The sequence below is a fragment of the Gymnoscopelus microlampas genome (genome assembly GCF_963454915.1).
Source record: "Gymnoscopelus microlampas genome assembly, chromosome: 19".
Classification (NCBI taxonomy): Eukaryota; Metazoa; Chordata; class Actinopteri; order Myctophiformes; family Myctophidae; genus Gymnoscopelus; species Gymnoscopelus microlampas.
The window spans coordinates 15022179-15049832 of record NC_139956.1 but is presented as its reverse complement, the minus strand read 5'-3'; the positions used below and the strand labels follow the sequence as shown (position 1 = coordinate 15049832).

The window sequence follows — 27654 nt, the reverse complement described above, 5'->3', positions numbered from 1 at the left end:
AGGTTTAAAGTACTCATGTGGCCCATAAAATAATAACAGTCGCTTCTTTTGGGCTTGTTTTCTCGCCCGCCTCCCATTCGTATGCGAGAGTTGGCCAAAAATAATCTGGGAACTCAGATTATGTTTTCCTAGACCCAGTTTCTTGTTTCTCTCGCAAAACCTGGCAACGCTAGTTCCATCTACACAGAGCCCGCCTTGTCTCGCGTTCTCATCAGGAACGATCAGTGCTCGCTCGAGACGTGCGCGTGGAAGGAAGGTACTCAGAGACCCGCTCTTTCTTCTTGGGGGGAATTAATAAATAATAACGAGGAAGTCAAACATAAAAGAGGACCGTCGTCGTCGTCGTTTCGTCGACACACAACAAGTACAAGCAAACGCATAATATTTTTTTCCAGATAGTATTGTACAACTACTTAAACTAAAAGAACAAAATGGATCCAATGACTCAGTCCACTCAGATCTCCTCGTCACAAGGCACCGACGGACAGAACTCGGCTGCTGCCAAAGACTCAAAGCCGTCCGGTAAGACGGTATACCGACGATGCCTTGATTTATTTATGTGTTTTGTTTGTTATTATGAGACCCCGCTTTGAATAGTATGCCAACCCGTTCGTGCAAACGTGCATGCATGCAAATAATTGTTGGTGGTTCTTTTCTTTTCTTTTTTTTACGCAGAACCCAATTGTGTGTTATTTCTGTGTATATTATGTGTTAAGTGTGTCATCATGTGTTGGCCTTTGCGTCGCTTGTTTAACGTGCGTAGCTGATGAACAAAAAGAGGAACACCTGTGGTGAACTTGGACAGTACACGGGTTAAAGGGATAGTTCACCCAAAAAAAAAAGAAAAAGTATATTTTAGTTTTTGTCGCATTCCCTAGTCAATAATTTGATCACTCTGCCGGACCGGTCATCAAATTATTGGCTTAGGAATGCGGCAAAAAATAAAAAATCACCATGAATACGAGGCTTTATGGGTTGAGTAATTGATAGAAAATGTGTCATTTTGGGGGTGAACTATCCCTTTAACAACAGGACAGACAGGTCAAGCCATGTTGTTGTGTCAGTAGTAAAGTGATCTATCTTTCATCAGGAACAACTGTGTTGGGTGTTGAGTTTCTGCTATTCATCCCCGGGTCAGTTTTCACGGTAGAAACCCACAAGGCTGTGGATAAAAAAGGAAGCTGCCTCAAATCCAAAATGTGCAAAGCGCGCATATTTAGGTCGAGTCATCGCGATCTTTAATGTAGGCCCTGGGCAGGGTTTATATTATAATAACCCCTGTACATAACATCCCCACAACGTAACGTTACCGGCCCTGATCTATGTGTACACCAAACGTTGACTTCTTGGGCATGAAGTTGAACACTGTTGGACATGTTATGCCTCTTATTCAGCCCTGGTGAAAATACTCCATGCGGCTACGGCGGATGTTCTGCACTGCAGAGGCATTGTTATCCGTGTTATGCCTACATTGGTGACCTGTCGAATTCTGTGATGCTGCGGACGGCCCATTTTATTAGCAATTTCGCCTAATTCAGTGAAGATAAACAATATTCTAATCCAATCGCAAATGTCTTAACTATTCCCTAGAACGGAAACGGTGTGTTTGTGTGAGAGGTTTGCTCTTTAACCAGCCTTGTTCTCAGCCACACATAAGCATACTGTAGGGCAGGCTATAGTGACATCCGCAGGCCACACATATTTGATGCCTAAATGATGCGGCTGGAATTTGATGTTTGTTTTGTGTAGTTACAGTCATGTTGTGTATCACGACGGCTGTTGTCCAACGTTGTGAAAAATACTTGTCACGCTCGAATCTGTCAGGACGATCACAAAACCGCGACCTCTGGAGGCACAGAATTCGACGAGTCACATATTTTGGTGTACATCTGGCAGAATGAAGGGAGGACCTCAGACGCCTATCCCCCTTTTCGTGTGGGTGAATGGTAAACAGACCCATTACTCCCCCCTACGTCGAGATGACAAAAAATAGATCCTTAATCATTTGCTCCACTACCAATTTCATTAGTTGAAAACACTCTTCTGCAGTGTTGTTTGTTTCATTTCTAGATTAAGGGCAGTGTGAAGGTAAGGTATGAAAACAAAGGGATACACTCCTGACTGCTGTCTCCCGGGACATAAAACGACGTTTATTGTCTAGCAGGGTGGGGCAGTAGGGTGAGGTCCTAGACCCCAGCATCTGGAATGCTGTTTGATCAGGACATCACCCACACTAGGCATGAACTGTGGGATATTTTCTTTATATGATCATATGATGGCAATATATGTTCATATGATGCTTATTGAAAGGCTAGTATGCTTTATAGAATTATACTTCCTATCATGTGAGCTAAATATCCAACCCCCCAGACATGTCAGCCTGCTAGCTGTGAATGTTTTTGGTTGGCCCTGACAATATATTTTAAACTGTAAATCATACATGTAAGGAAATGTCAGTCTATTGTCAAATAACTGGCATGATTTGAAAATTCCATACATTTTGGAATTCTCATATAAATAATGGCCATTATTATGTATTGTGTATAATGTTGCTGTGTCATCTCAAAACACAATGGATTTAGTTGTTTTGCATTGTCTCTTTTTAACTGCTTGAATCAAAAGGCTAGCTTTGTAGTGATCCATTGTCTGTCTTGGCAACCTTGGATGCCTAGTGAGGTAGAGGTACCAGATGGTTTGGGCCGTCTCTGCCACTTATTGCTGCCGATGAGCCCAATACACTTGAGTGGCACAGTGCCCCTGGCCACAAAGGGAGTGACATGTTTCAAATTGAAGACCTAATTTCTAAAACTACATTGGCACCAGATGTTCAGGGGGTGTTTTGGTTTGGAAAGACATCTTTCATGCTTCTATTTCCAGTGTTGCATTCCTGACTGGGATCAGTTACAGAAACAGCTTAATGAGCTTATACTCAATGACACAATGCCAGTGTGTACTTTTATGAGCAGATAAGTTCTTGCAGTAATAGAAAACATGTAAATGTTTTAAGTACACGCCCAAGTCAACTGTATACACTTGTACATTCCAGGGGCAATAATGCAGAGGTAGCTGTAGTAGGTAGCTTCGTAATAATAAGCCAGGTTATTTAACAGGCTGCAAGACCAAACAATTCAACAATGTTCTTCCTCTGGGCTGTTCCTCCAAGAGGGAAGTTAGTTGTGTGCCAACTCTCTCCATAAAACTTGACTTGTTAAGCATGATTGCTAATGACTCTCAACTTGCCTTTTCCATTAGGACTGTTCTAGTAGGCTATGTGCAGTTGAAAGTTATATATATCACTTAAGGTGTCAACACCCACAAGGGGCTATTTGATTTATTATCGTGTAATATTTCGTGTTTTTTATATCTTCCAGTACAAGTACAGCCATTAATTAAATATGTATTTTATGTTTGTACAAAAAAAGGAAACAGGCTGCCTGTGACGACTCGAGTTAACATTCATTGTCACCTAACCTCACCTTACAAGCGCCAGGCACAGGCAGTCACAAGGCCACTTCCCAATATGACTATACCTAAAAGTCCAGACTTTGCTTTGAGTTGGTAATGCACCTGTTGTCAGTCAGTCAGTAGCCAAGGTCAGATGCAGAAAACAAACATTCTTTGTTCAGTTTGGCTAAGAAAAGTTCTCAATGTACAAACAGTTGAAGATTTTCAGATGAACATTTTCCGGCTGAAATTAGGGGCATAATTTGTCCAAGGAATGATCGAGGGCATGCAACAGCAGTCCAGGCGCTGATATGGCTGCCCTAGCTTCAATATAAGCAGGAGTCTGGAGAGAACATGTAGTTCTTTTGGCTTTCCTCTCCCTCTCTCAATTTCTCTCTCTCTCTCTCTCTCTCTCTCCTCCCCTCTCTGCACTGGAAGCTGACTATAATCGCTAAGGTCACTCAGTCGGGCTGAGACAGCAAAATAACCATGAGGGGTTCTGGTGTCATTGCTGGACCGTGCCAGCACAGGGACAGAATTTGAAATGGTAGGCGTGACTGAGATGACAGTAACAACCCCCCCCCCCCCCCCCCCCCCCCCGCGTGCGCGGCTCTATCATTAACTCCATCGGCCACTCGCCCACCCTCAACTGATTCACCCAGACGGGGTAGCTTGAGGCTAAGTAGCAATGAAATGGACCCCTGGTCATGCCTGGCCTGCCCATGACATATATGGCACAGAAGACCTGTGAGGCATGTGAGCTACCATGAACATGAACGGCACATTGAACACCGAATGACGTGTCTGATGCTTTCCACAATCGCCCATCATACAATACATACAAACAAAAAACATACTTAGGTTTCAAAACAGAGATGGGAGTGAAACTGACGACTCTTAACTATTATTGACCATCCCCAACACAGTTGGTAGAAACAATTGGTGTACAGTATGTGTGCCGTATATGTGTCTGTCTTTTATGTGCACTGGGGCTTAAGTGTCTTTAAGTATTTGTACACTAACCATTTTTGACATCTGGAAATATAAGTGGGAAGGACTTGTTCTGTGATTAACAAGTGAACGGTGACAGGTGTGGTAATGAGGTGGCTGAGCCGTTGGCATGAATCTGAGAGATGGAATGCTGCAACACAAGGGTTTGCCAACCTGTCCAGCCTGTCTAAAAAGACGTCCATGCAGGTGATAGCCACTCCCGCTTGATAAACGTGCAGCTCACACACTTTCTTTAGCCTTTAATCTCAGCTCCAGGCATTCTTCGAATGCTCTCTCCTGTCATTCCTAAACCATTAGACATATGGGTTAGATCATTGCTACAGTGCGGTAGCGGTAGAGTGAGTAGCGAACCCACTGCACTCCTGACGTGCCCTTGAGCAAGGCACAGATTCTCCCTCAACGTGTTCAGAGGCACACTGCTCTGTGGCTTGCCCTGTGCTCGGATTTACGTACACATGCAGCAGGGTTGTTGGGGAAAAAAGAAGTTTCTCCCTGAAGCTCCTCCACACTGTGAAGGCTATTGAGATGATTTTGCTCTACAATGGCAAACATTGTTTAAAAAATAAAATAAAATATCACGAGGTTCAGAAGTGAGTCAGAAATGTGCAAGGTTACATAATTCCCATCAAGTGAGGGCAGTGTGGGTGTCCAGCCAGCATCTGGAGGTAACAAAGTAGACCATGGGAGAACAATTTAAGAATTTAACTGGAGGAAAAGAGGAACAACAGTCCCTTATAAATGGTATGATATATTGGTAGATGCTGTTGCAATAGTTTAGTTGCTATGTCATTAGTTGTAAGTTGTCTGTTTTTGTGTCAGTCCTGCCTGCATAGTAAATATAATATGCATGTGTTAAGTAATTGTGGATGGTATATTGAAGTAAATATGGAGAGTATATGCATGGGGTGGAGTGAACGTACAGTAAGTGTTTTTGTAGTATTTGATATAGAGTTGTTAAGGCTGGATAGAGTAAGTGATTTTGATTTATCTATTTAAATGCCTTCTAAGAAAGAATGGGGGGGAGGGGGTTGTGGAGGATAGGACTTATTTTCTTCTTTTGTAGAATGTTCATTCCTCTGTCCTTTATTTTTTCAGATTCCTTTCTTTCCTCTTCGCCTGTATCTCTCATTCAGTCTCCTCAAGGCAAGTGTATGGTTCTCTTACGCTGCTCGCCTGCTCTTCTCCCTCTCTAGACCTTCTTATCTCTCTCCCTTTCCTGTCTCTCTTGATGCTCGCTTGCTGTAATGCTCTCTCCAAGTCTCCATCCCTCTCTCTAGTGCCCCTCTCCTTCTCTAGGCCAGACCAAAGACAAGTTTAAAAAGGGCTTGCACAAATAAATACATTAATAAATGCATTACTATGCTAATCCTAACCTGGATGCGATCCTTATCCTGACTGCTCTTACCCGGCCCATCTTGTAGAAGCCTTGTAAAGGCAGCCCATCTGCTTGCAATGCCCGTGACCCTTTACAGCTACACTGGGGCAACTTAGCTCCACCCGTCTTTATCCACCAGCATATGGTACTGGTAATTATTTCAACACTACCCAACTGGAGATTAAACCTAAAAACATAAATAGCAGACCCGAGGCCTCAGTGCAAATTTGATTTACTCATGTAGAATACACATGCTGCATGTGATGCAAAGGTTTGCCTTAGCTAAGTGAAATAGAAGAACTTGATCCTTCAATCTCTTGACGTTGCTGCATTGAATAGCCATATGCTTTCATTTTCGAAGAGAACATATTTCAAATGAGACGGTTTACTCAGTAAATAGCCTCCACCTAGCAGCGCATGTTGTAACACGCATGATTAAAATGTAGTCTTCTCCCCCATTTTGGCACCCACTGGTCCCTGTTCTTACCCATTCCCAGTATATCTCTAGAATATACACAAATTAAAAGACAATGTAAAACCAAGTCCCCACAGATGACGACAATCTGATCCATTTCAGTCCTCGCGGCCTGCTAGCTGGCATTATTTAGGTCAGCAGCGCTCACGGTAGGATCCAATATAATCCCAAGATTGCCACCTTATTTTAAGAAAGCAGAGGGAAGTTCAAGTTCACTTCGCCAGGAAGCAGAAAGCTAAAAATGGATCAAGTTGTTGACCCAGGGGGAGCCTACCTTCATCTAGCCACAGTGTCTGTGGGTATATATGCCCCCCAAAGCCCCTGTAGCAGCAACCAGGCCCCGGAGGATGAGCGGCACTGGTGAGGGATCATCTGCCACCCAGGGGTTTGTCTTCCACTGCTGCTTGCTCCTCCTCCACTCTGCCACCTGCTTATGGCTTCTTCTTAGGCTCTCTGCATGTGTCACCTCCACGCTGGAGCTTAATAAGTAGGTTTTCTTTCATCTAGCAACTGTCTGATTTTGTTGCCCTTTTGTTTTCAGGTTCATTTGAGTTCTTAATGTAGCCTACTACAACACAATTTTCAAGGTCTAGGCTGGAACATTTGCTTTGTAGATAAACCATAGTTGATAGCAAAGTAAATGAATTGTCACCAAATGAGATATACAGTACAAAGTACGTTTTTTTGGCTCGGTTCGGTCTACATTTTCCTGGCATGTTTTAGGCCCACTCAACCTCTTACAAGATACATTACGATAAATGGCAATAAATCTAAAGCTGATTTGGATTTTTCAAATGGAGGCATTTCTATCCCGATGGTAGTGTTTCCAGAAGGAAATGCCTCAATTGATTCAGTGAGCGGTAAATGAATTCTATTGGCTAAGTAATTTGAATTTAAAAAATATGTTTTAGGCCTTGGCTACACGTACATGGATCTTTTTCTAAACGCACATTTTTGTGTGCGTTTGGGCCTTTCAGCCACACGCAAACGGTGTTTTTGGCCGCTAAAACGGATATTTTTGTAAACGGATAAATAAGTGAAGGTTTTCCAAAACATGCGTTTCAGTGGATCTGTGTGGACATGTAATCCGGAGATTTTGAGAAACGATGACGTCATCGCGCATTCGCACATGGTCATTATAATAAAATAAATAATACATAAACACCGGACCGCTCATGGTCATTATAATAATACATGAAGAGAGAGAGAGCAACACTTCAGTCTATTAAACAAGGCACGCTCATTTATGGCTAAATAATGGCATACTTAATAATAAGACAGTGGTGGGAAAAGTAGCTCATTCACTGTGTGACGAAAACCCTCTTTCTCTGCGCCAAGTAGAACACACGGCGCGCACACAGATTGAATGTGGGGTCTGTCGTCCTAAAACACAATCGCCCCGGTGCCGAGAGTCTCTGCTTTATAGTGGTGTTCGATGTTTTTACATTGCCAACTCTCACATGTACATAAACGTTCAGATTTCAAATATAAAGTGCTTACCCCTGAGCCACGGACGTTACAAGGCGATCCGGACCGCGATAAGTACCCGTATCTCCCGTATTGTTCAATAAAAAGCATTTTAATCCGATCGTCGGCCATTTTCTCCAAATTTTCTCCGATGCTTTCAACCATGCGACACCAATGGTTGGAAGGTGTATTGCACTCTGATACATTACCAAAATAAAAGAACAGAAAAAGAAAATGGCCGGCGATGGGATTAAAATGCTTTTTATTGAACAATACGGGAGATACGGGTACTTATCACGGTTCGGATTGCCTTGTAACATCCGTGGCTCAGGGGTAAGCACTTTATATTTGAAATCTGAACGTTTATGTACATGTGAGAGTTGGCAATGTAAAAAAAAAAAACGAACACCACTATAAACCAGAGACTCGACAGCGTCATGTGAACCATGGCTACTGTTTGCGCTGCAGCTGATAATAATGTTGTTTTCGTTTATGTTCACGTATGCTGTTCACGTATGCTATTAAAATAATGCAGCTATTGCAGTATTGGGCCTTAACATGTGATTACAAATGTATTTGTATTTGGCCCCTCATATATATAATTATAAAATAAATGTAAATATAAAATCTGATATAAAATTGAAACATGCAGCTGATCGATGCGTTTCTGCGTCTACGTGTGGACAGGGATTTTTGTTTATCTTTGTCATGTGGCCAGGGATTCTTTTTAAAAACGGAGGACTAAAATATCCGTTTAGTAAAAGATCCATGTACGTGTAGCCAAGGCCTTAGTTTGGACTTGGGGAAAAAAAGTGAGGTTATTAAATTACTGTGTTGATGGGAAAGCGCCAGAGCGGTGCTTTCAGTGATCGTCAATGAGTGAAATACTGAATCATACAGATCTCCTTAATATATTTGATTAGGTGCACCTGCAGGGTGCCTCGTGCCAAAATGAAGGCTTTAATAAGTATCTTTGTTAGCTATTGGGCTACTGTTCTCTCTAGAAACGGCTTCAGTCTGCCTTGGCATAGACTCAACATGTCTGGAAGCCTGTCGTGGGTCATTCTCTCACAGCATCAAGACTGCATTTTGGTGTCTTGTTCACGCTGGTTAACGCTCAGGCACAAAAATCTTCTCATTGGATTCAAATGTGGTGACTGGAAAATCAAACCATTCTGCCACCACTCCCATGGGCGGAGTCATTTCCATCATGGGATAGGCCACTGACATCATAATGTCACTATGGTGAAAGTGATCAATCAAAAGATAATAAAATAAATGCCAGTAAATCCAAAATAAAAGGTTGGCTGACTCTAGGCCAGAAAAATACAGTAACAATGCAGTTCTTCTTTCAATATTTGTGTCCCTCGTTTCCTTTTTATTTTTTTACATATAATATATAGAATATGAATGCATATTTATTCTGCTGATGAATTGGGTGTTAAACAATGACAGTCAGAACTACAGTATGAAGTCCAAAGGTAATCTCACTCTCAGGGCTTATCCCACATGTAAGACGTATTGTGTTCATCACTAATTAGAGATGACACGACCGTGCCCTGTGGAATTTGATCCCGTATCATTATTGACTCACCTGCTCTGCAGAAAAAGTGCCTGACTTTGCTAGGATTGCTAGGTTAAGCTGTTATCGATAGCAGATACCAGGGCTTTGTCAGCTGAATGTAATGTTTGTGAAGCACAGTGTCCTGCCTTGTACTAAACATTTAAAGTTGTATCTTTATTTTATGGACTGAATGATAATGGCAGTGATAACAAACTTTGAGAAAATGTGTCTCTAGTCAGACCTCTGCTGCCTCGGCACGTAAGCATAATACTGGAAGGAGGCCTTGGCAAAGGCCCCACGTCAGTCAGTTTAGCAGGAGGATTTGCCAGTCCATCAGTCTTTATGCCCATCCCAGATAGTTAAGTGCACACAACTCCACTCAACTCCAATTACTGCAGAGAGCAGCTTACATAAGAGACAGAGCATGGAAGTTCCAGTGATGCTTTCATTTGGAAGATGGCACATGAACAGTGAGCTATCACAAAACAAGATTGTTGACAGCTTTATATGAATCCTGCTCAAAGGGAGCCTCGTCCATGGTAGTATGGGTTGAAGTCTTATTGGTTCTAATCAAGTGACATTTCCTTTGGCTTGTGCCTGTGGTGCAGTAGCTGTTTTGGAATTTGTTTACCAGTGTGCAGCCAAAGGACTACCATTGCTGTCTGCTAGATGGAAAGTCCATTCATGTGGCCTAGTTTGAACAATGCATTTTACTGTGGCTATGAGTGAGAGGGGAGGTGGGGGTCCCAACTAAGACAAAGTGCACCAGTCAGTCAGTTGTGCACCCATGGCAAACATGTCCTGTGAAGGGCCACTACAGTGGCTACGAGGTCACCCTGACCACACCGTTAACACAGGGTTCACACACCAGCAGACAATAATAAATAGAATAGAAATATTACAGAAATATATTCTGTAATATGTAAGTTAATCATTGTAATACCACAATAGTTTAATCTTGATCTTTTTGACATTTGGGTGCACAAGCATTAAGTAGCCCTTGGCCTCAAAAACAACACATACAACTGCATGGTTTACCTGATTTGAATGTTTGCTCAAAAGCGAAAACTCACCCCCTAGCTAGTGATTGGCTTGCAGAGGTTAAGTTGGGCAGCTGACGCACGCGTCCCAAAATAGCCGCTGTCACGGTCGCTTGACACTGGGTGTTGAAAATGATGGGGGTGCCTTTCGGCATTGAAAGGGATCATGTCATTATTGGAACAGTTGCTTGGTACATCTTGTGGACACAGAGCCCTGAGGTTCCCCATGGCACGCAGGGAATTCCTACCATTGCATTGACTCAAACTGTCACCTCAGATATGGCACAAGGAAATAGTGGCAGTTTAACATGTTTAGTGCTCTGATTGTCAAGGCAAGAGTAGACAGTATTATTTAGAGACCGAGAGAGCAATCCCACACCAAGACATAGTTCAGCAGCCACTGATCGGTACTCTTAATTCACTTCCTGTATGTGCTACAGTTACATCTTCTGTTGATTAACCATGAGGAAAGGGAGCCTATCTGAATCAAACTCTCAGTGTGGGAAATGGGTGCTTATTTATTGTCTAAATGCAGTTCAGATCTCAAAATGAGTTGCAAAGAACATTAAATATAACTTTTGTTTTCTAGTGTTGTGGTCCAGGATTGAACAGGGTTGTTCTGGAGGTGTTTGGCTGCTTTCAATAATTGAATTTATGCTTAGCTACTGAATTATACAATACCCAGTTGAATATATTATGGAGAGAGGTCAACTCTTTTTTAGTTTTCAAATGAGATGTGAGGTGATTTTCTTTTTACCATTCTGACCATTGACTTAACTTCCCAGACAAGCATTAGGTTTCGTTTCAATTGTCACATTCAGTTGTGATATCCTTCCTCTGTGCACTCTGTCAAAGGCATCTTGACATGAAGTGACTACTCAACAGCTCTCTCAAAGTCATTGATGTAACACAGAGAAAGGCTCTTGTAGAGGGAGGGGTCAGATGGAATGATAACTCCTTCCTCTCCCGATTTGAATCCAGCAGGTTTTTTTTCACGGCTGATTCTGTATTAAGGACATGACCTGATGGATGAAACAATGACAATTATTTTATGAACAATTATGTCCTTGCACAGCTTGATTAGGTTTAAACAGAAACAAAAATGTCAGCTCCCTGACATTGCTGAATCTAAACTAAGCATTGTTGTACTTTGAGAACAAACCAGGACTAAGGTCCATGGCATGAAGCCTCTAATAATAGAAACCGAAACTATTCAAGTTCAACTCAAATGACATTTGCATACATTACCAGGTTTAGTGTCTTTAAAATTACATAAGCCGCCGGGAATAGTTGACACTTCAACCTCTCTCTTGCATATGTAACCTGTGACAACAAAACATACTACCATTTTAAAGATGAAGAGACTCTAATTAAGTGTTGAAGTGACATTCATCCATAACAGACACAGCAATTTACGCTGTTATCAACTTATTTATTTTGTTTTAAGCTGCCTCATTTTGGTCATATGAATCATTCTCTGTTGCCTCATTGAGTCCTCCTCAATGGCAACATTTTGTAATGGTTCAAAGCAGCATGCACAAGGGTAGATGCCATTCATTAAACCAATATTACTGTTCCATGACGCAATGCATGACCGCTTGGGCTGTAGCATTAAGGCCTCACTAAGTTATACTGGAAGTGCATGGGACTTGAGTGTCTGTGACTTTTCCCTCCTTTCTCCTATCCGCCGCTGCTATCTCTGCATGGCAATGCAGATAAGAGAGTGGTCCTGGGCTCTGACAAGCCCTCTGAAGGTGTGGCCACCTCCCTTCGATATCCTTCACAACCAGGCTCGTTCTCACCTGGGAATTATGGGAGTGAAGCGGGTCCGCCTGATGGACAACCAGATTCACCAATTAAGCTGCTTCCTATATCTGAGAGAATAAAGGCACTGGAGTCTCTTGCTGCCAAGAAGAAAGAACCAGACTTTAGGAGCGACGGAGGTTTCTCTCACTACAGAGAACGACACTATGAAAAGTCCCCCACTGAGCCAGTCACCTCATCTGTCCATAAGAGAGGGGGGTCTGGAGGTTATGGGGGCTCTGGAGGTTCCACCGATGTGGAGTCACCAGAATCTCCCTTTGAAGTCCTTGGAGAGATGCGACAAGTCACTGAATTTGAAGACACGGCAGACTGGATGAGGGCCCATTTGCCTCCAGTGCCAGACTTTGTTGATACTGTAGATTTAAACAAACGCACCTTGGTGTCAGAGAAGAGTGCTACAACCAAGAAGGTGGGAGGTATAGTTATACCAGATGTCCCTGCCGCTTTTGCAAGCGTCCCTGATGCTTTCATGGATTCTCCCATTGAAGCTCCAAAACTGAAAGAGAAGTTCAATGAACCGCCAAAGCAGCAAAGCGAAGAGGAGGAGTTTGACATTAGCTTTTTACCAACTGCCTACATGTGGGAACAGCAGGAGAAACCTGGTGCCCAGGCTCCACCAAACCTTGACTCTGAGCTCCCTGTTTCTCCTGCCCCTCCTGCAGGCTTTGGCTCCCCATCTCCCCCTCCTTCCCCACCTGCTACTGTTGATGAAAAATGTAAGGCTTTGGAAGGCAAGAAGGCCCCATGGGGTGCAGAGAGCAGTGAAGTGGACAGCTCAGGAGATTCGGATGATACTGTCATCGAGGATGGAGTCGCTATTTCTTCCTCTTCTGTTCGTGGACTGTCAAAGGACCCTACTCCGACAACAGCCCCTCCAGATCCCTCACTCCCCACTGAGGAAATAGCTACCCCACCAGCCATGCCGGAGAAAAAACAAATGCAGGTCCCAACAATCAATGTCATCGAGACTGATGAGCCAAATTATAGTGAAGAGGAGATGGACCAAGAGGAGGAAGATGAGGGCTATGAGGTTGTAAAGGACCCGTCTAAGAAAGTCCCTCAAGCCCCAGAACCACAGCCAGAGGCGACTAAATCGGAGTCAACCAGGAGTGGGACCTGCCCCATAGAAACGGAATTCATGGGAGGCTACTCTCCCCCATCCTCGCCGGTGGGATCTGATGCCGAATGCTCTCCAGAACACAAGATCCGTAAATCTGAACCTGGATCAGACCTTGAGTCCAAGACCGATGAGTTACAGAATGCCGCAGTCTCAACTGCAACAACATCGGATTTTGGTCAAACTGACAAATTGCAGATGTCCTGCACAGAGTCAAATGACAAACCTTCTCCTTTCACTGCCAAACCTTCCATAACAAATGAAGAGGTGGACTTCCCAAATAATGACGACGAGTGGTCGGATGACGTGCAAGATATTCTAGTCAAACCTGGCATTATGGCCGTTACTTCTCAGGTTCCAGCTCATGATGCCCTGTCTAAAGTTGGTGCAGACATCAAATTAGGGTTTGTCAAACAGGGTTATATGGATGATGTATATGACAGACAATCATTTGATGATTATGATGCAGATGCAGATTCTACAGACTCTCAGATTCATATTGGATCACTAAGTGCAAACACCACAAAATATGATGCGCCAAAGGGCTCTCACGAACGGGATGACATCAGGTCACTGGGTGATGAGGACCCCTTTCCCAAGCCGGTCGGAGGTCAGCCATCTCCAAGAGAATACCCTAAAGACCCGTATTCCTGTTTCCAAACTGAACCACCGAGCAGCAACAAAGAGCCAGTGAATGACATTTCAGATGACGTGACAAATAGAAAATCCCTTCCCCCACAGAAAATTAGTTCAGAGACCCAGAACGACACCAAGGCAGGACACCGTACATCTGACACAACTAGTGACCCAGAAAGCATTGAACCTGACTGTTCAGTTCCTGGTGCCACCGATAGTTTTGTGGATTTCATGAGGGAATGCCTCAAGTCCAGACAGGATGAAGACCCTGGTGACCTCCGCCAAGCTCTCTCCAGCATCGAGTACCCCAAAACAAGCCAGTCCCACCCAACTGTGGTGCTGGATCTCGAACAGGAACGCCTCACCATCAGTGCACTCAAAGAGCTGGGCAGCAGTCAGGAGGACGAGCAGTTTCAACCAAGTGCCGAAGCTGACCCCAACAGCACATCAACACGGCAGTCCTCCTGTACCCCGACTACCAATCCTCCGTCCCCACAAACCAGACCTGCTTCGGACAGGATGTATTCCAAAGAGGTAGAGGTCATCGAGGAGTTGGTGGCCGAGGCCTACTACCTTGCTGAGCATGTTTTGACAGCAATACTAACCCACTTCTCAGGTAACACCTTCCTTCCTCTGGGCTGTAGGCCTGCTAACCTCTCATGCAGACACCTCAAAATTATTTCACTTAGTCTCCTCTCTTACCTGCCTGTGATCCTACTCAAAATGTTTGAATCCCTTATAGCGAATAGGGCTGCATGTATTTGAAGAGCAGGCGAAACCTGTTTTACATATATCTATTGCTCATAACGGAAATGGCAGTTCGTGAGAGAAAACTTCAATGGATACCAAAGCTGTAGAGGTTACTCAGTTCATGGTGACATTGTAAGCACAGTTGTCACAGAATTCATAGCTTGTGTTGTAGTGTGTCACTATTGACACAGAAGCTGCGTATGGTCTAGCAACCCCCCCCCCCCCCCCCATGCTTAAGACTGTGACCCTTTGTCCTGCCCTATGTCCTTAGCTGTTTGGCATTGGTGGGTTTTTAGACATGGTGTATGAGTGTCTGCTTGCTGGGCCCCTTGACATCAGGCGGCACAGTCCATCCCCAGTGTCGGGTTTCTGCTTTGATGCAACTTTCCACAGCACTCTGCGTTTTGTAGGAGACGACCGTTGGAGTGAGATAAGACATGAGATACATTTTTTTCATAATTTCTTTAAATAGAAGTCAAGTCATGAATATCTCATGCTGTATTCAATTGTATGTGTTTTAATGTTATAAATGAGAGTCGATACCAAATAGGGACATTATGCTAAATTAATCGGATGTTTGTGAGCCTTTGGGGCACTTCAATTATTTTGTGTGATGTAGAGGCATGTCTCCTTGAGACTGTGAAATGATATGTCAGGAATATGAGAACAATTCCTAGCATAATGTGTTTGTGAATTGCATGCTAATCACGTCAGTTGGACAGGGCCGAGTGTTCAGAGCTATAAATGTATAGCAGTTGGAAACCGTTACTAGTCAAACCTATGCACTGCCACTGCCAATACCCCCCTAACCCCCCCCCCCCCCCCCCCCCCCCCCCACTGCACACAAAGCAACAGAGACACATGCACAGAGGCTGGTATGCAGACAGTAATCCTGATTCCTGACACATGCAGTGTACATAGTAGTACATGGCCAACACTTGGCACATCATGGAATTTGTGGGTTGGTCTCTCAGGCAACCAGAAACTGGGGGAAAGTGTACCTCAGGAGCCCCACAGTGAATGGGTCAGTTTCAGTTTTGACACGTTTCTTTTGTCAAGATGTGTCCAAGTTTCCCAGCCTCCACTCTTGTTACTCTGTAGGCTATAATGACTTTGTTCTGTTGAAGGAGCTCTCTGGTTCGCTGTCCTGAGTCGTTGAGTCCTCTCTCCCTCAGCCGTGAACCTCAATGCTATTTTAGTCTCCTCTCTGCAGTGCTGTTCTACTCTGTAGGTTATTAGGCGGGGTATGCTTGGTTAGGTGAGAGTTTATTACATGGGGTGTGCCTGTTTTAGCTGGCTAACATCCATTGTTAACACGACTGGCTAACTTATATTTCGACATACTACCATGTTACGCACTGAAAATAACAGATTTTAACCCTAAAACAACAAAAAATTGGGCATAAAGCTAAGTTGAGACTTATTTTAATGAATACAATGTTTAACCAGTATTATAGTTAAATGAACTCATCTGCAGTGTTGGAGGTGATCTCTACTCTTCCATAGAGAAATCTTGACGCCTGGTGTTGGGTAGGACACCGACTGGTTGAAATGTGAAAATATCAAAGTTATTTGAAGTAATTGGCGCGTCACCATCTTTATTGTAATTCAGGCATCAATGCAATAACCTCTCTCTGTCTCCGATGGGAGAGGGAGACAGCGGACATAAAACCACCGATTGTAGCTTTAATGCTGCCTCGCGCCATACCAGTTTCTAATCCGATTCCCAAGAACCCACTTGACCACCATACTTTTTACTACACTTTTTTTTAAAGCTCTAGAGTTGAAATTGACGTGGAAATATTTGTGCTGCTAATCCTTTGAGGAAGGAAGAAGGGTGGGACCACATGTCATGTGGATATCATGTATAATCATGTGAATACTTGAATCAGACTTGAATCTGTCACACTGCTGTTTGTAATCACCTATGGCATTTGACTCTGTGTAGACGTTATTAATTACATGGGGGAAATTCAGTTTCAGCTTCACCCAGCTGATAGCTGCTCAGATGGTCATGATAAAGCGCCTGTGAGGGGGTGAAGCTGTAAATTGTAGCTGTTTAGGCGTGGCTATGTTGTAAAGAGGCCATGCACAAATAGACTTGTGTGTGTGAGAACAAGCGCTCACACACACTCTTTACATATGCCCATACAGACACACAAATTTACAGTAGCAGGCCTACGGAGGCTGAGCGCGGTGCCTGTAGCTTTAAGAGCTGCACAGCAAGGTAGAAAGCAGGCCACTGCGGCTGCACTGCCGCTGGGACCTCCGATAGATCTGGGGCCTCTGTAACGCAGAGAGGGAGGGAGGAGGGATAATGAACGAGGTCCGTCAAACGCAGGCTGCCTCCCTGTGGGTACCGGCAAAGCATGCTGGGAGGGGACTTAGACCCCTGCAGTGCTGGGTGAGGAAACCCCGCTCATGCTCTCATCGTGAGCTCAGCAGCCAGCATCAGAAACAATAGATGCAGAGAGAGGGGTGCTCTGTCTTTTTCCTCTTGTTTCAACGACGGCACAACAAGCCCATCAGCCTATGAATTTTCTTTTTGTAAACAGCCCCCCCCTGCCCCGCCTCGTTGACACATTGCACATTCAGGACATTATAATGCATTTGTTTTTCCAGACATTAGGTAGCCATTTTTAAAAATCAATTCGTACATCATTTCGTCTTTGGTATGAATAATTATTGAACATTCATTGAATTCATCATTTAATTAAACCGTTTATATAGCCACATTAAATTTACCACATAGCCACATTTAATCCATATTTTTAACATATACATTTTAGAAAACTATGAAATTGGCCACATTGACTTATTGGAAATAAGGATATTTATTTGTTGCCGTTTATTTTGCAAGTCTTTGCAACATTTCTATTCACTTCTGTGGAAATACCTACTGAAATACATTTCCCTATCCTATTGCTAATAAATGAATATATCTAACCAATGAATATATCTCAATTATGTTTTTATTCCCAATTAGATTTGTGTAACGTCATAAATGCTCATCGCCCATCTTCTTGTTAGCTACAGAGCAGCTGGTAACATACGGTCATATTGATTGAAGCTAGCTGCCCTATTTTGACGAGCCATGCCTGAGGTGCATTGATGCTGCAACTCTCGTATGTGCTGCTCACTCCTGCGTGGTTTGTGTGGGGGCGAGGCTGTCGTGCATGCAGTGGTGGACGCAGTACATTGTGTGGACAAAGTAAATAACAATAATGGTGAAAATAGCAGATAGACAAGCTCACCGCGCTGTGAGTTTGTAGAGCTGCTATTCACTAATATTTGAAGTAGGTTCTTAAGCGGTTAATTCATTATGTTATTTTTCCCTTCATAGAAATGTAGTGGAGTCAAAAGTACAATATCTGTTTTTGAAGTGTCGTGGAGTGAAATCAGAAAATATGAAGACAAAAAGTTTTACTTAAATACAGTACTCAAGTAAATGTACTTCATTACTGTCCACCAATGCCTGCATGTCACAGTAGTACCAGGCAGTACCAGTCCATTTGCCAGGCTAGTAATGGGCCTAGCCTGTAATTGGTATGTTGCCTGTTTGTGCTTCTCCGTCTACGGTGTGCGAGCACTTAAAGTGCATGTGTGCGCACATTCAAAGGGTTTGAGCTTTTTCTGCCAGAGGGAAAGAAGAGAGGAAATCGACAGAGGAGCGCTATCGCCATTTCAGTTTGAGTCTGTAAGCACTTTTTTTCTTGGTTAGGAGCCCAGCCTGCCACCTTGTTGTCAGAAATGTTGAACTGGGGGACACACACAAGAGAAGTGCAAACGGCAGTTCCGTTCTGAGGGAGTGTGTGAGATCGCAAAAGAAGAGAGAGAGAGAGAGAGGGATTGCATGAAGAAAGGGAGATAAGGCGAGATACCAAGGCCCCTCTGTACTGCCATAAATTCATTGGAACTCACAGGCCTGCACACTCCCTGAGGCATAGATCCACGTGGTACTCTGCATAGGTCTTTTTTGCTTCTTAAATGCCCCTCTCATGTATAGGAGAGCCCCCACACCAGCACTGTATTACATAACAGCCAAGCACACACAGGTTATCACTTATGCATGTACGACTCCTTGCAGACATGCAACACAAAAACAGGCAACGTGGCTGATAACGTGCCCCGAGACGCCAGAAGGGAGCTGTGGTGCGTTCGTTGTGTATTATTCATGGCGTTTCGTGGGCTCTTGAGGTCTGAGATAATCTCGGCGGCTACAAGTCCTGTGCTCCCACTCATGTATGTTTTACAAGCGCACGTGGAGAGCACGTGCATTTTTTGTTGAAACAAGTAAAGTGATTTAGGTGCCTTTTGTGATGTTTTCTTTCCCCACCCAATTTCTTCTGGCCTTAAATCGCAAACAAACGCACTACAGTAATATTACCGTAATACATCAAATGCATAGAAATAGTAATAGGATCATGGGTAAACCAAGAGCCTATCATCAATCTTAACAGTAGAATATTAAAAAAATCAATAATCTGTACATTGAAACTATACACCCTATAGGATACCAGGTCTACAATGACCTGGCATATACAGTAACTCTATTCATCAGAGTTTTTCCGTTCTATTTTTCAATTAATTCTTTCTATTTTAGATTGAAACTCTATCCATTTCCTGTCACCGGCGGCTGTAAGGACCCAATTTCTCGCTCCCTCTTTGAAATCAATAACGGTTTTATCTTACGTATTCTTTATCTAATCCCACCCCTCACCCCATCCTCTTCCTCCATCTCTCTCTATCTGTCTCTCTCTTTAGTCATCGACCTGATACACTGGCGGGACCCCAAGAAGTCGGGCGTGGTCTTTGGCCTGTCCATGCTGCTGCTTCTGTCGCTGGCTGCGTTCAGCTTCATCAGTGTGGCGTCCTACCTGCTGCTGGCCCTGCTGTGCGTCACCATCACCTTCCGCATCTACAAATCTGTTGTGCAGGCCGTGCAGAAGTCCAACGATGGACACCCCTTCAAGTGAGTAAGGGGTGGTGGGTCGGTCGCCGGAAAGAGTGTCACCGTTTCTGCGGTGTCATGTTGTGAAGGGAAGACGGTAGCTACAGGTACCGTCTGTAGCTACGGCAAAAGAAATATGGCAAAACAGTCTCAACGTATATTAAAACAAAGTGTTAGTCTTATAAGAATAAAATAAGAAGGCTGGCTAGCTAGCTATCTTGCTCCCTAAATAACTCAAGGGCTGGAACAACTGACAAAAACGTCTCATTGTACTGAATTAGCATTAATAACATGGTTGGAATGTGTATTTTCTTGTACCTTGTATTTTTGTCCTACAAATTTTGAATACAACATGCAGAAATGGAAGGGAATTTGTGTTTTTAACCCTGGACTCCCACTCTGTTTCAGTATCAAGCACCTCTTTGAGGTGACATGCTTGTAAAAGCCCCTCTCAAACGGAATGTGAGGGCCTGCATGGTGGCGGCGCATGATATTACACCCGTCTGAGTGAATCTGTTTCTGCTACCTTTATTTATAGAACAACCTTTATGGCTGAGCCAGAGCCTGAGGGGAGCACTTATTCAAGTACACAACACAGATTGGAAAGCAAAGAAATCTGATTAATTTCTTCTTTAAAACAAAGGGAAATGAAGAACGGAGAACCTAAATGGCGGAGGAAGACAATTAAAGGATTGCCCATGACGTATTCTCTCTCAGTTACTCACCAGGTGAAGCCTTGAATTCATGCTGAACGTTTGCGTGTCGCATTCCTTCACGGTGAAGGAAGAATCCAGACAAGGAATTTAAGTTAATGGGCTGCGAAGATTAAGAACAGCAAAAAAAAAGGTCTATAAACTCTCAAATAACTCAGTGTCATATATTCAAGTGTCTTGTATCCAGTCATATCTTCAGTACTTAAAACATGCAGCTATGTAGCTGAAACATTTCTATTTAGGAACACTTTAGGTGTAAACTGTCTCAAGCATGACTGAGGAATGCACCTGGGCGGGCGTGTGGGGTTTAACGAGCTGAGTTCACGCGCACGTGCACAAACAAAACTTGTCCATGAATTCAAGGCTTCATGGGGTGAGTAACTGATGGGGGGGGGGGGGGGCGGGGGTAGTCCTTTTTGGGATGAAGTATTCCTTTTAAGTAAATAACCATAGATCATAGAAACAGATTAAATGAAGTAGCCTTGTCATGGTATTACATTATCAGGTTGAATCCAGAGTAACTAATAATTAGCTCTCTCTAACATCCAGCAAAAGTGGATGGTTAGAGAGGGCTAATTATTAATGTAACAATTAACACGTAGCCGGTTAACCTCATTTTGTATTATCCCCCTCCTCCGCAGAGCGCTGATGGATAAGGATGTCAGCATTCCCCCTGAGACCTTCCGCAAGCACGTTGACAAGAGTTTGACCTACATCAACCGAGCCCTCAAGCAGTTGAGCCGCCTCTTCCTGGTCGAGGACCTCGTGGACTCCCTGAAGGTGGGCATGGCCTCAGCTAAACCAGACGGACCCAAAGACTGGACCACTGTCGTTGCTCAGTTTCATTCCCCATTTGAGCATACGATCGTGTGTCTGTGTCTGACTGCTTGCACGTGTTTGTCTTGGCTACTGTTGACAGCAAACTATTACCGCTCCCTCCCTCTCTCTTTCTCTCCGGAGTCGTCTGTTGCGCAGTGGTCTTTTTATAACTCTCCCTGCACGGCGATAAAGCTTCAACGCCTACAGCCTTCTTAGAGTTTCTAATACTTAGCAGTTTTTCCACAACAGCAGTCTGTAGAAAACCTCTCGATAATGTGGGAAAGACGGGAAGACCCTGAGAGGTCGTCATTATAATTAGTTCTTTACATCATGGATTTTGTGCAGTGGTTCTCAGCACCTGTCCTATGGGAACCGAACCAATTTGTACGTAGTTTTTTAGATTCAACCAACTAGTTAACTAACTGCTTTTGCCCGGATCCATGTCAGATTTGGTACCAGATTTTGATTTTGACGGAGTAGCATCAGCAGCCATCAGATAAGCTACAGAGAGAGAAAGAGAGGGAGGGGAGAGGAGAATGGCGGAAGAGCCCTACAGTACAGAGAGAAGCAGTGCTGCCGTTTAATGGCAGCTGTAGGGAGCTAACTACTCATACCAAGCAAGCATCGGAGCAGTGCGACAGTCTATCCTAAGAGCAGCCAAGTAGAGATAATACTCTGTGCAGTCACAAGGATTTCCGAGCCCATTCTATGATCCCAGCCCTCCTCGCCCCCTCGATTCCTCCCCTCTAAAGCCCTGTGGCATTAGCGATGTCATACTCACTGCTTTGCTATATTGCTGCAAATTCTTTTGATAGAAATGTGTCAAGATTTAATTGCAGCGCCTCGTGGTGGATCACATGATGCCACATCATTTCTGAAGATAATGTAGTTTTTAAAGATGCCTAAAAATACTTCACCTCTCTGGGTGAATAATTTCATCAAAGGAAATTGGGTGTTGCCGCAATTATGAGCTTGTAGATTCAGATTTTTTTTGGTGTGTGTTTTTTTGTGTTGCCATTTTGCAATGGGGGAGCGCAGGGTCCTCGGCACGGAAAGGTTTGGGAACCCCTGGTTCTAATTCATGCGCACTTTGTTTTCCTCTCACAGCTGGCTGTAGTCATGTGGCTGATGACATATGTAGGAGCTGTTTTCAACGGGATCACCATCCTCATCCTAGGTAAGGCCCCAAGGGGAAGGAAAGCAATTGGTGTAAACACGATGGTAGCCAAGGCAGCCTAGCCAAGAGCCTCAGCCTGGCTGTTGTTGGACTGCTGTATGTAAATATTTTACAATGATGCACAATGTGTGCATTACTTGCAACAAGAACATATACATATGCACAATGAATCCAGAATACACATTGACATTTACATGTGCCGTTTTGGGGCATGTCAAAAGTACTGTACGATGAGGATATGCATTATGATTCTTATGCTTAAACAGCAGCACATTATTACATTGCCAACAACTCTGTGAGGCTTTAAAGACCCCAGGGTGTTGTAACAAGGCCGTCGGGTTCATTTAGTCCAGTGCTGCCAGCCTTTTAACTGGACTGGAGAGCTAGATAAAAGGCAGTAAGGGGTTGGAGTAGTTGCTGCCTGGCTACCCCCAGACTGCACCATCATCAGATGGACAGTCAGCTTTACATTCGGTCAGCCCCGCCTAATGACCCCGTTGCACCACGTTTCAAGAATGTCAATGTGCATTTGCTTACTGTAAGTGCAGCTTTGGCACGTCTCCTTTCCTGAACACTTAACTGATCGATCTCACATACTGACTCTTCTTAAATGAAGCCGCACCCTGCAAAACATCGGTGTGAAAGTACGTCATGGTTGCTGGCATGTGCAATGCATATGCGTAGTTGGTGTCGGGTGGAAACCTTGTATGATCAAAACGGTTTCTTTTTTATTAATTTAAAAACCTTTACACATAGTGAAAATAGCCGGTCTCTCTTGTGTGACAAAGTAGGGCATTAAATGACGAAAAAACATAGAACGTTGGAATTTGGAGATATGAGGTGTCTGCCTGACAGTGACAATATGTAGTCAGAATGTATTTATTCATTTTTAAGGCATTTCTGCTTTATTAGATGGTATAGCACAGAGAAGGGATGATCACATTGGTAGCACGGTCTTGTGCTGCTTGCTATTCAAGTCACTGGACACTGTATGGGTGTGTGTCCATATTTGGCCATAATCCGGGCACACAGACAGACAAACCCACAGACTCATGAACTTCATGTAGTAGATTTACACCCAACACACTTGATAACATCCCTCTCCCTTCATCTCCTATCCAGGTGACATCCTCCTCTTTGCCATTCCCCCGATCTACGAGAAAAACAAGGTAAGCCTGCGCCCTTTGTGTTTGTGTGTAAAAAAATGATGTGTTCGCTTTGCAGTGAATCACAAAACCCCTCCTCCACAGGCAGAAGTGACATCATAGTGCTGGCGGCAAATACCCATCAGCACTCACTCAGGATGAGCTCACTGAATGACTAAAGCCTTTATCACACACTGGAGCCTATCGTCACCATCTTGTACCGAGCAGCATGGATAATGCAAAGTCACTGCCAGTAAAACAAGATAAATGTCACCGACCGTAACATTGAATAAATGCCATTGGCCCCCATTCATAAGAAACGGGATCTTCGTCAGTTGAGCCAATCGCGCTGAATTTGACACCAGACTGCTTTCATGTAGATTGGAAATCTGGTATCTCTGGGATAGAGTTCAGTCAGATCCAAAGACTCATAGCGCATTTGGTTTTGAATCGGGAAGATCAAAGTTCAGGGAATTATGTTTCTGTGTCCATGCATGTGTGTGCAGAATATAAAAATAACTGACTGTGGTACAGCTATTCATTGACCGTGACTGATGTGTGTAAATTCTGCACAGCGCAATCCTCAGTGACTAAAATTAAGTGTAGAAATTGATCCTCAACGGTCAGTATTTACACTGTCACAGTTAAATTGTCACTGAGGATTTTGCTGTGAAATACCTCTACAAATGAATGAAGTGTCATACCGTATAAAATGCATAGTATTTGACTCCTCCCCCCTCTCTCCTCTCCTCTAGACCCAGATCGATCAGTACATTGACATTGCACGTACTCAAGTCAACTCCACAATGGCTAAGTAAGTGAAGCTATTTTCTAGTGCGTCAGTCTTGTGCTTAATTTATGCTCCGCCGAACGTCTGTGTTACACGGTGAAAATAACAGATCTACAAGCTCAAAACGCCTTGCATTTGCGATGTTTTGTGAGTTTGTAGATATAGATGAGCTATTTTTGCCATGCGACACCCTCGTATGATGAAGTAAAACTTGGGCTTCACTCAAGATATCAAATTACACAATAGCACACTAAATGGTGCATTCTACACAAATGCAAGAATACGTGTAGAAATAATCCTCACCTTCAGCCCACAAAGAGAGATAGGCACCCCCCACACACTACGCCCACGACAGATACTGAGAGATACACATTCATCACGATGGTGACATTATATTTGTCCTGTTTGCTCTTCTCCCCACAGGTTGCAAGAAAAACTCCCCGGAACCATGAAGCGTAGCAAAACGGAATGATCCCCCTCCCACCCCCCCCCCCCCCCCTCACCATTATCATCTTCATCATCCTAAAAGTACCCTTCTCTGTCCTTTAACTTCCCCTCCCCCGTCCTCTCCCCATATCCCACATCTAACCCCCCCCCCCCCATCCATCCATCCTCCAACCACGTTACCGCCACCCCACCGCACTGAACCAGCTAGTACAAGAAAAATAAATCTGAGCTACTCAATATTCAATGTAAACTACTGCAGAGCTTAACTACAAGCATTAGGAAAAAAAGACGTGCACCTGGGCAAGACAGGAAGGTGCATAAGTGTAGCTGGCGGAGGAAAGTCATAAGAAGCTGTGACCAGTTGGTTGCCTGTCTTGGGAGTGCCACAATGTGTTAAAAGTTAAATAACAAACAGAGGCAGGGTCAAGTGAACTAGACTGAATCTATGACCTGGTTTATGTAGAGCACAGTGACAGAGGGGGGTTGTGCGGCATTTTACATTTTACAAAGATGGGTGTTTGTCTCGCAAAAAGCAAATGTCTGTACTTTTAATGACACATTTCTCTGAAAGTAAATGGAAGACAGGCTAGAAAATCTGGGAAAAAAAGAGAAAACTGTATTAAAAAAATAGAATAAATAACCTTTAGGTGTAATGTGTGGCTAGTCTTTTCCTGCTCTCTCACCCATTACAGCAGTTGTATTAATAGTATGAACATTCGTTTGAATAGACAAGGAAGCTAAGTTTAGTTTTTTTGGAAGGTGAGACTGGGTTTCCTCTGTTACTTGAGTGGCTAGTTAATGAGTTATGGTTATTTTTTTTTCTGTTCACCTTAAAGACACTTATGTATGTAAGTTTCTGCAATGCACTGAAACCATTTTCTTTTGTTCTCAAAGCCCACGGAGCAGGTTGAAATAAAAGGATTGGAACACCGACGCCAGCTGTGATAATTTGGTCTAGTTCACCCTGTTTTTTTGATTTGATGCATTTTTTAAATGTTTTTTGTACATATACACCTTAAGCCAACAACAGGCACTCTTCTCTGCTGTATGGAAATAGGTTAGCCTCGCTTTTTATATAAAAGGAAGAACCTCCTCCCCCTCCACTCCTTACAGCAGGCATAACTCAGTTTTGACTCACTTGTTTAAGTAGTAATATATTGGAAGTATCACTTTCACTTGTACATTTTTATTATTCACTATTATTGATATTATTACTATTATTGATATTATTACAGATAGAATGGCTGCTTTGACTCCCTGTTAGCTTCACAGCGGCAACCATAAGCTCCATAAAGTGTCATCATGATTCTTAACATTAATCTTTGACTGGAATGACATGGAGAACATGAAGATGTTGCGTCTGGTTTTAGTGCTCTTGGTTTTCTTTCTATTCAGATGCCATGAAGCGCATGTGAGCTGGGGGTAAAAAACATTTGTTTTCATCCTTTATATAGGCTGTAACATATTCTTGACCCTGTTTTTGTTTATAAGATTATTATTGTAATTGATTGCTTCAGTGGTGTTTATGGATTCAGTTTTTTTAAGCCTTTAAAGGGATTTAATAATAGAAGCAAACTGAAACGCCACAATATCGTTCCATTCTGTGGTCATTACGTCTCAGCTCTGTCAGCCACTCGTTATTCTAGCGCAGACCCTCCTCTCTGACATTGAATGGCCAACACTAGAAGGATCGGCTATGATCGTTCCCTCATTGCCTCTTAATGCAGTATCTACTCTTACTACTCTAATGTCTAACTGCTGAATGTTTTCACTGTCTGCAACATTGGTAGGACGTTCCTCCTCATGCATGCCATCCGCTGTGCGTGTCGTGGCATCTTGTGTCCTTTGGTGAGAATTTGCCTCACAGATGTGTCGGCAATGCCTGGTGGATCTCCTGTGCATGTGTCTTGTCTGTGTCAAGCCTTTTGTGGCACTTAAAAGTTCAGCCTAATTTATACCTCGTCATATGGCCGTGACGCTCAACGAAAATACCTGATTTCCAAGTTTTAAAAAGGTGATCCATCACCCTGTACAACAAAGTCTCAATTAGGCTTAAAACTCAAGCCACTGGATTCACGATGTGTTTGTTCACTGTATACCAAGCTGTTGATACATGTTTGTTATGGGGGTTTGATTTTCATGCGCTGCCAACCACACGCACACATGCAGTTGAGCGTATCTCATGTCAGGTAAACCAGTGTCCCTTGTGATGCTGGAACATTTCGTCATCATGACGTCACCTCTCCAATGTGTGTGGTGTGAAAACTGGAGTGTTCTGGCAATCCAGCTGTTCAGACACGCCACCTTACAGTGAAACCTTTGTTCAAATGAAGGCTATGTTACGTTTCACTATGCTACTTATGTTTTGAGATAGACTAGTACTACTACAAAACCTCTTTCTTTTAGATACAGTTTCTTAGATGACTTATTTCTTCAGAGTGTAATATATACTATGAAGTCAACATGCACATTTTAACCTTCGGAGCATGTTGCTTTGTATTTCCCTTTACTTGTTGGGCCCTCTGTTTTCTTTGGGGATGGGGCGTGTGTGACGGGAATGGCTTTATTTTTATTGTTTTTTTTTTCCTATTTGGCAAGGTTTTATTTCCTTTTGCTTTTCGATTCTCTAATGGTATGTAGATGTGTTTCACTAACATCTGAGCTCTGTTTGTTAGCTATGACCTTTAGTTCATATTTTGGAGCTTTTGGGAACGGTGTTGCAAGGAAAAAAAGAAGAAACCCCTATGTGGTCCCTGTACTGATGTCAAAGTGAAATTAATAAAAACATGTCAAAGGACCTGTGACCTGTGGTTTGGTGTTTTGTTCACTCCAGTGCACTTAACAGCTGGACAAGATGAATGAAACCTCCTCAGTACATCTGAACCATGATGTTAAAGTATATATCAAAG

General features: G+C 43.4%; 1 protein-coding gene across 3 annotated transcripts; it reads left to right on the top strand.

The window, feature by feature from the left end:
- Window positions 1-220: 220 nt before the first annotated feature.
- rtn3 (reticulon 3) lies at window positions 221-27542 on the top strand. Of its 3 annotated transcripts, XM_084042548.1 has the most exons (9): window positions 221-522; window positions 5551-5604; window positions 12092-14569; window positions 19468-19675; window positions 21009-21147; window positions 22294-22363; window positions 23486-23532; window positions 24264-24322; window positions 24722-27542. In XM_084042548.1, exons 1-9 carry the CDS (start codon window positions 432-434, stop codon window positions 24768-24770), a joined length of 3195 nt encoding a protein of 1064 aa, XP_083898674.1. In that variant the 5' UTR covers window positions 221-431; the 3' UTR covers window positions 24771-27542. The 3 variants fall into 3 exon arrangements, with proteins under 3 accessions (XP_083898674.1, XP_083898672.1, XP_083898673.1); XM_084042546.1 differs by lacking the exon at window positions 12092-14569 and having other exon boundaries at window positions 5551-5598; XM_084042547.1 differs by lacking the exons at window positions 5551-5604; window positions 12092-14569.
- The last annotated feature ends 112 nt before the right edge of the window (window positions 27543-27654 follow it).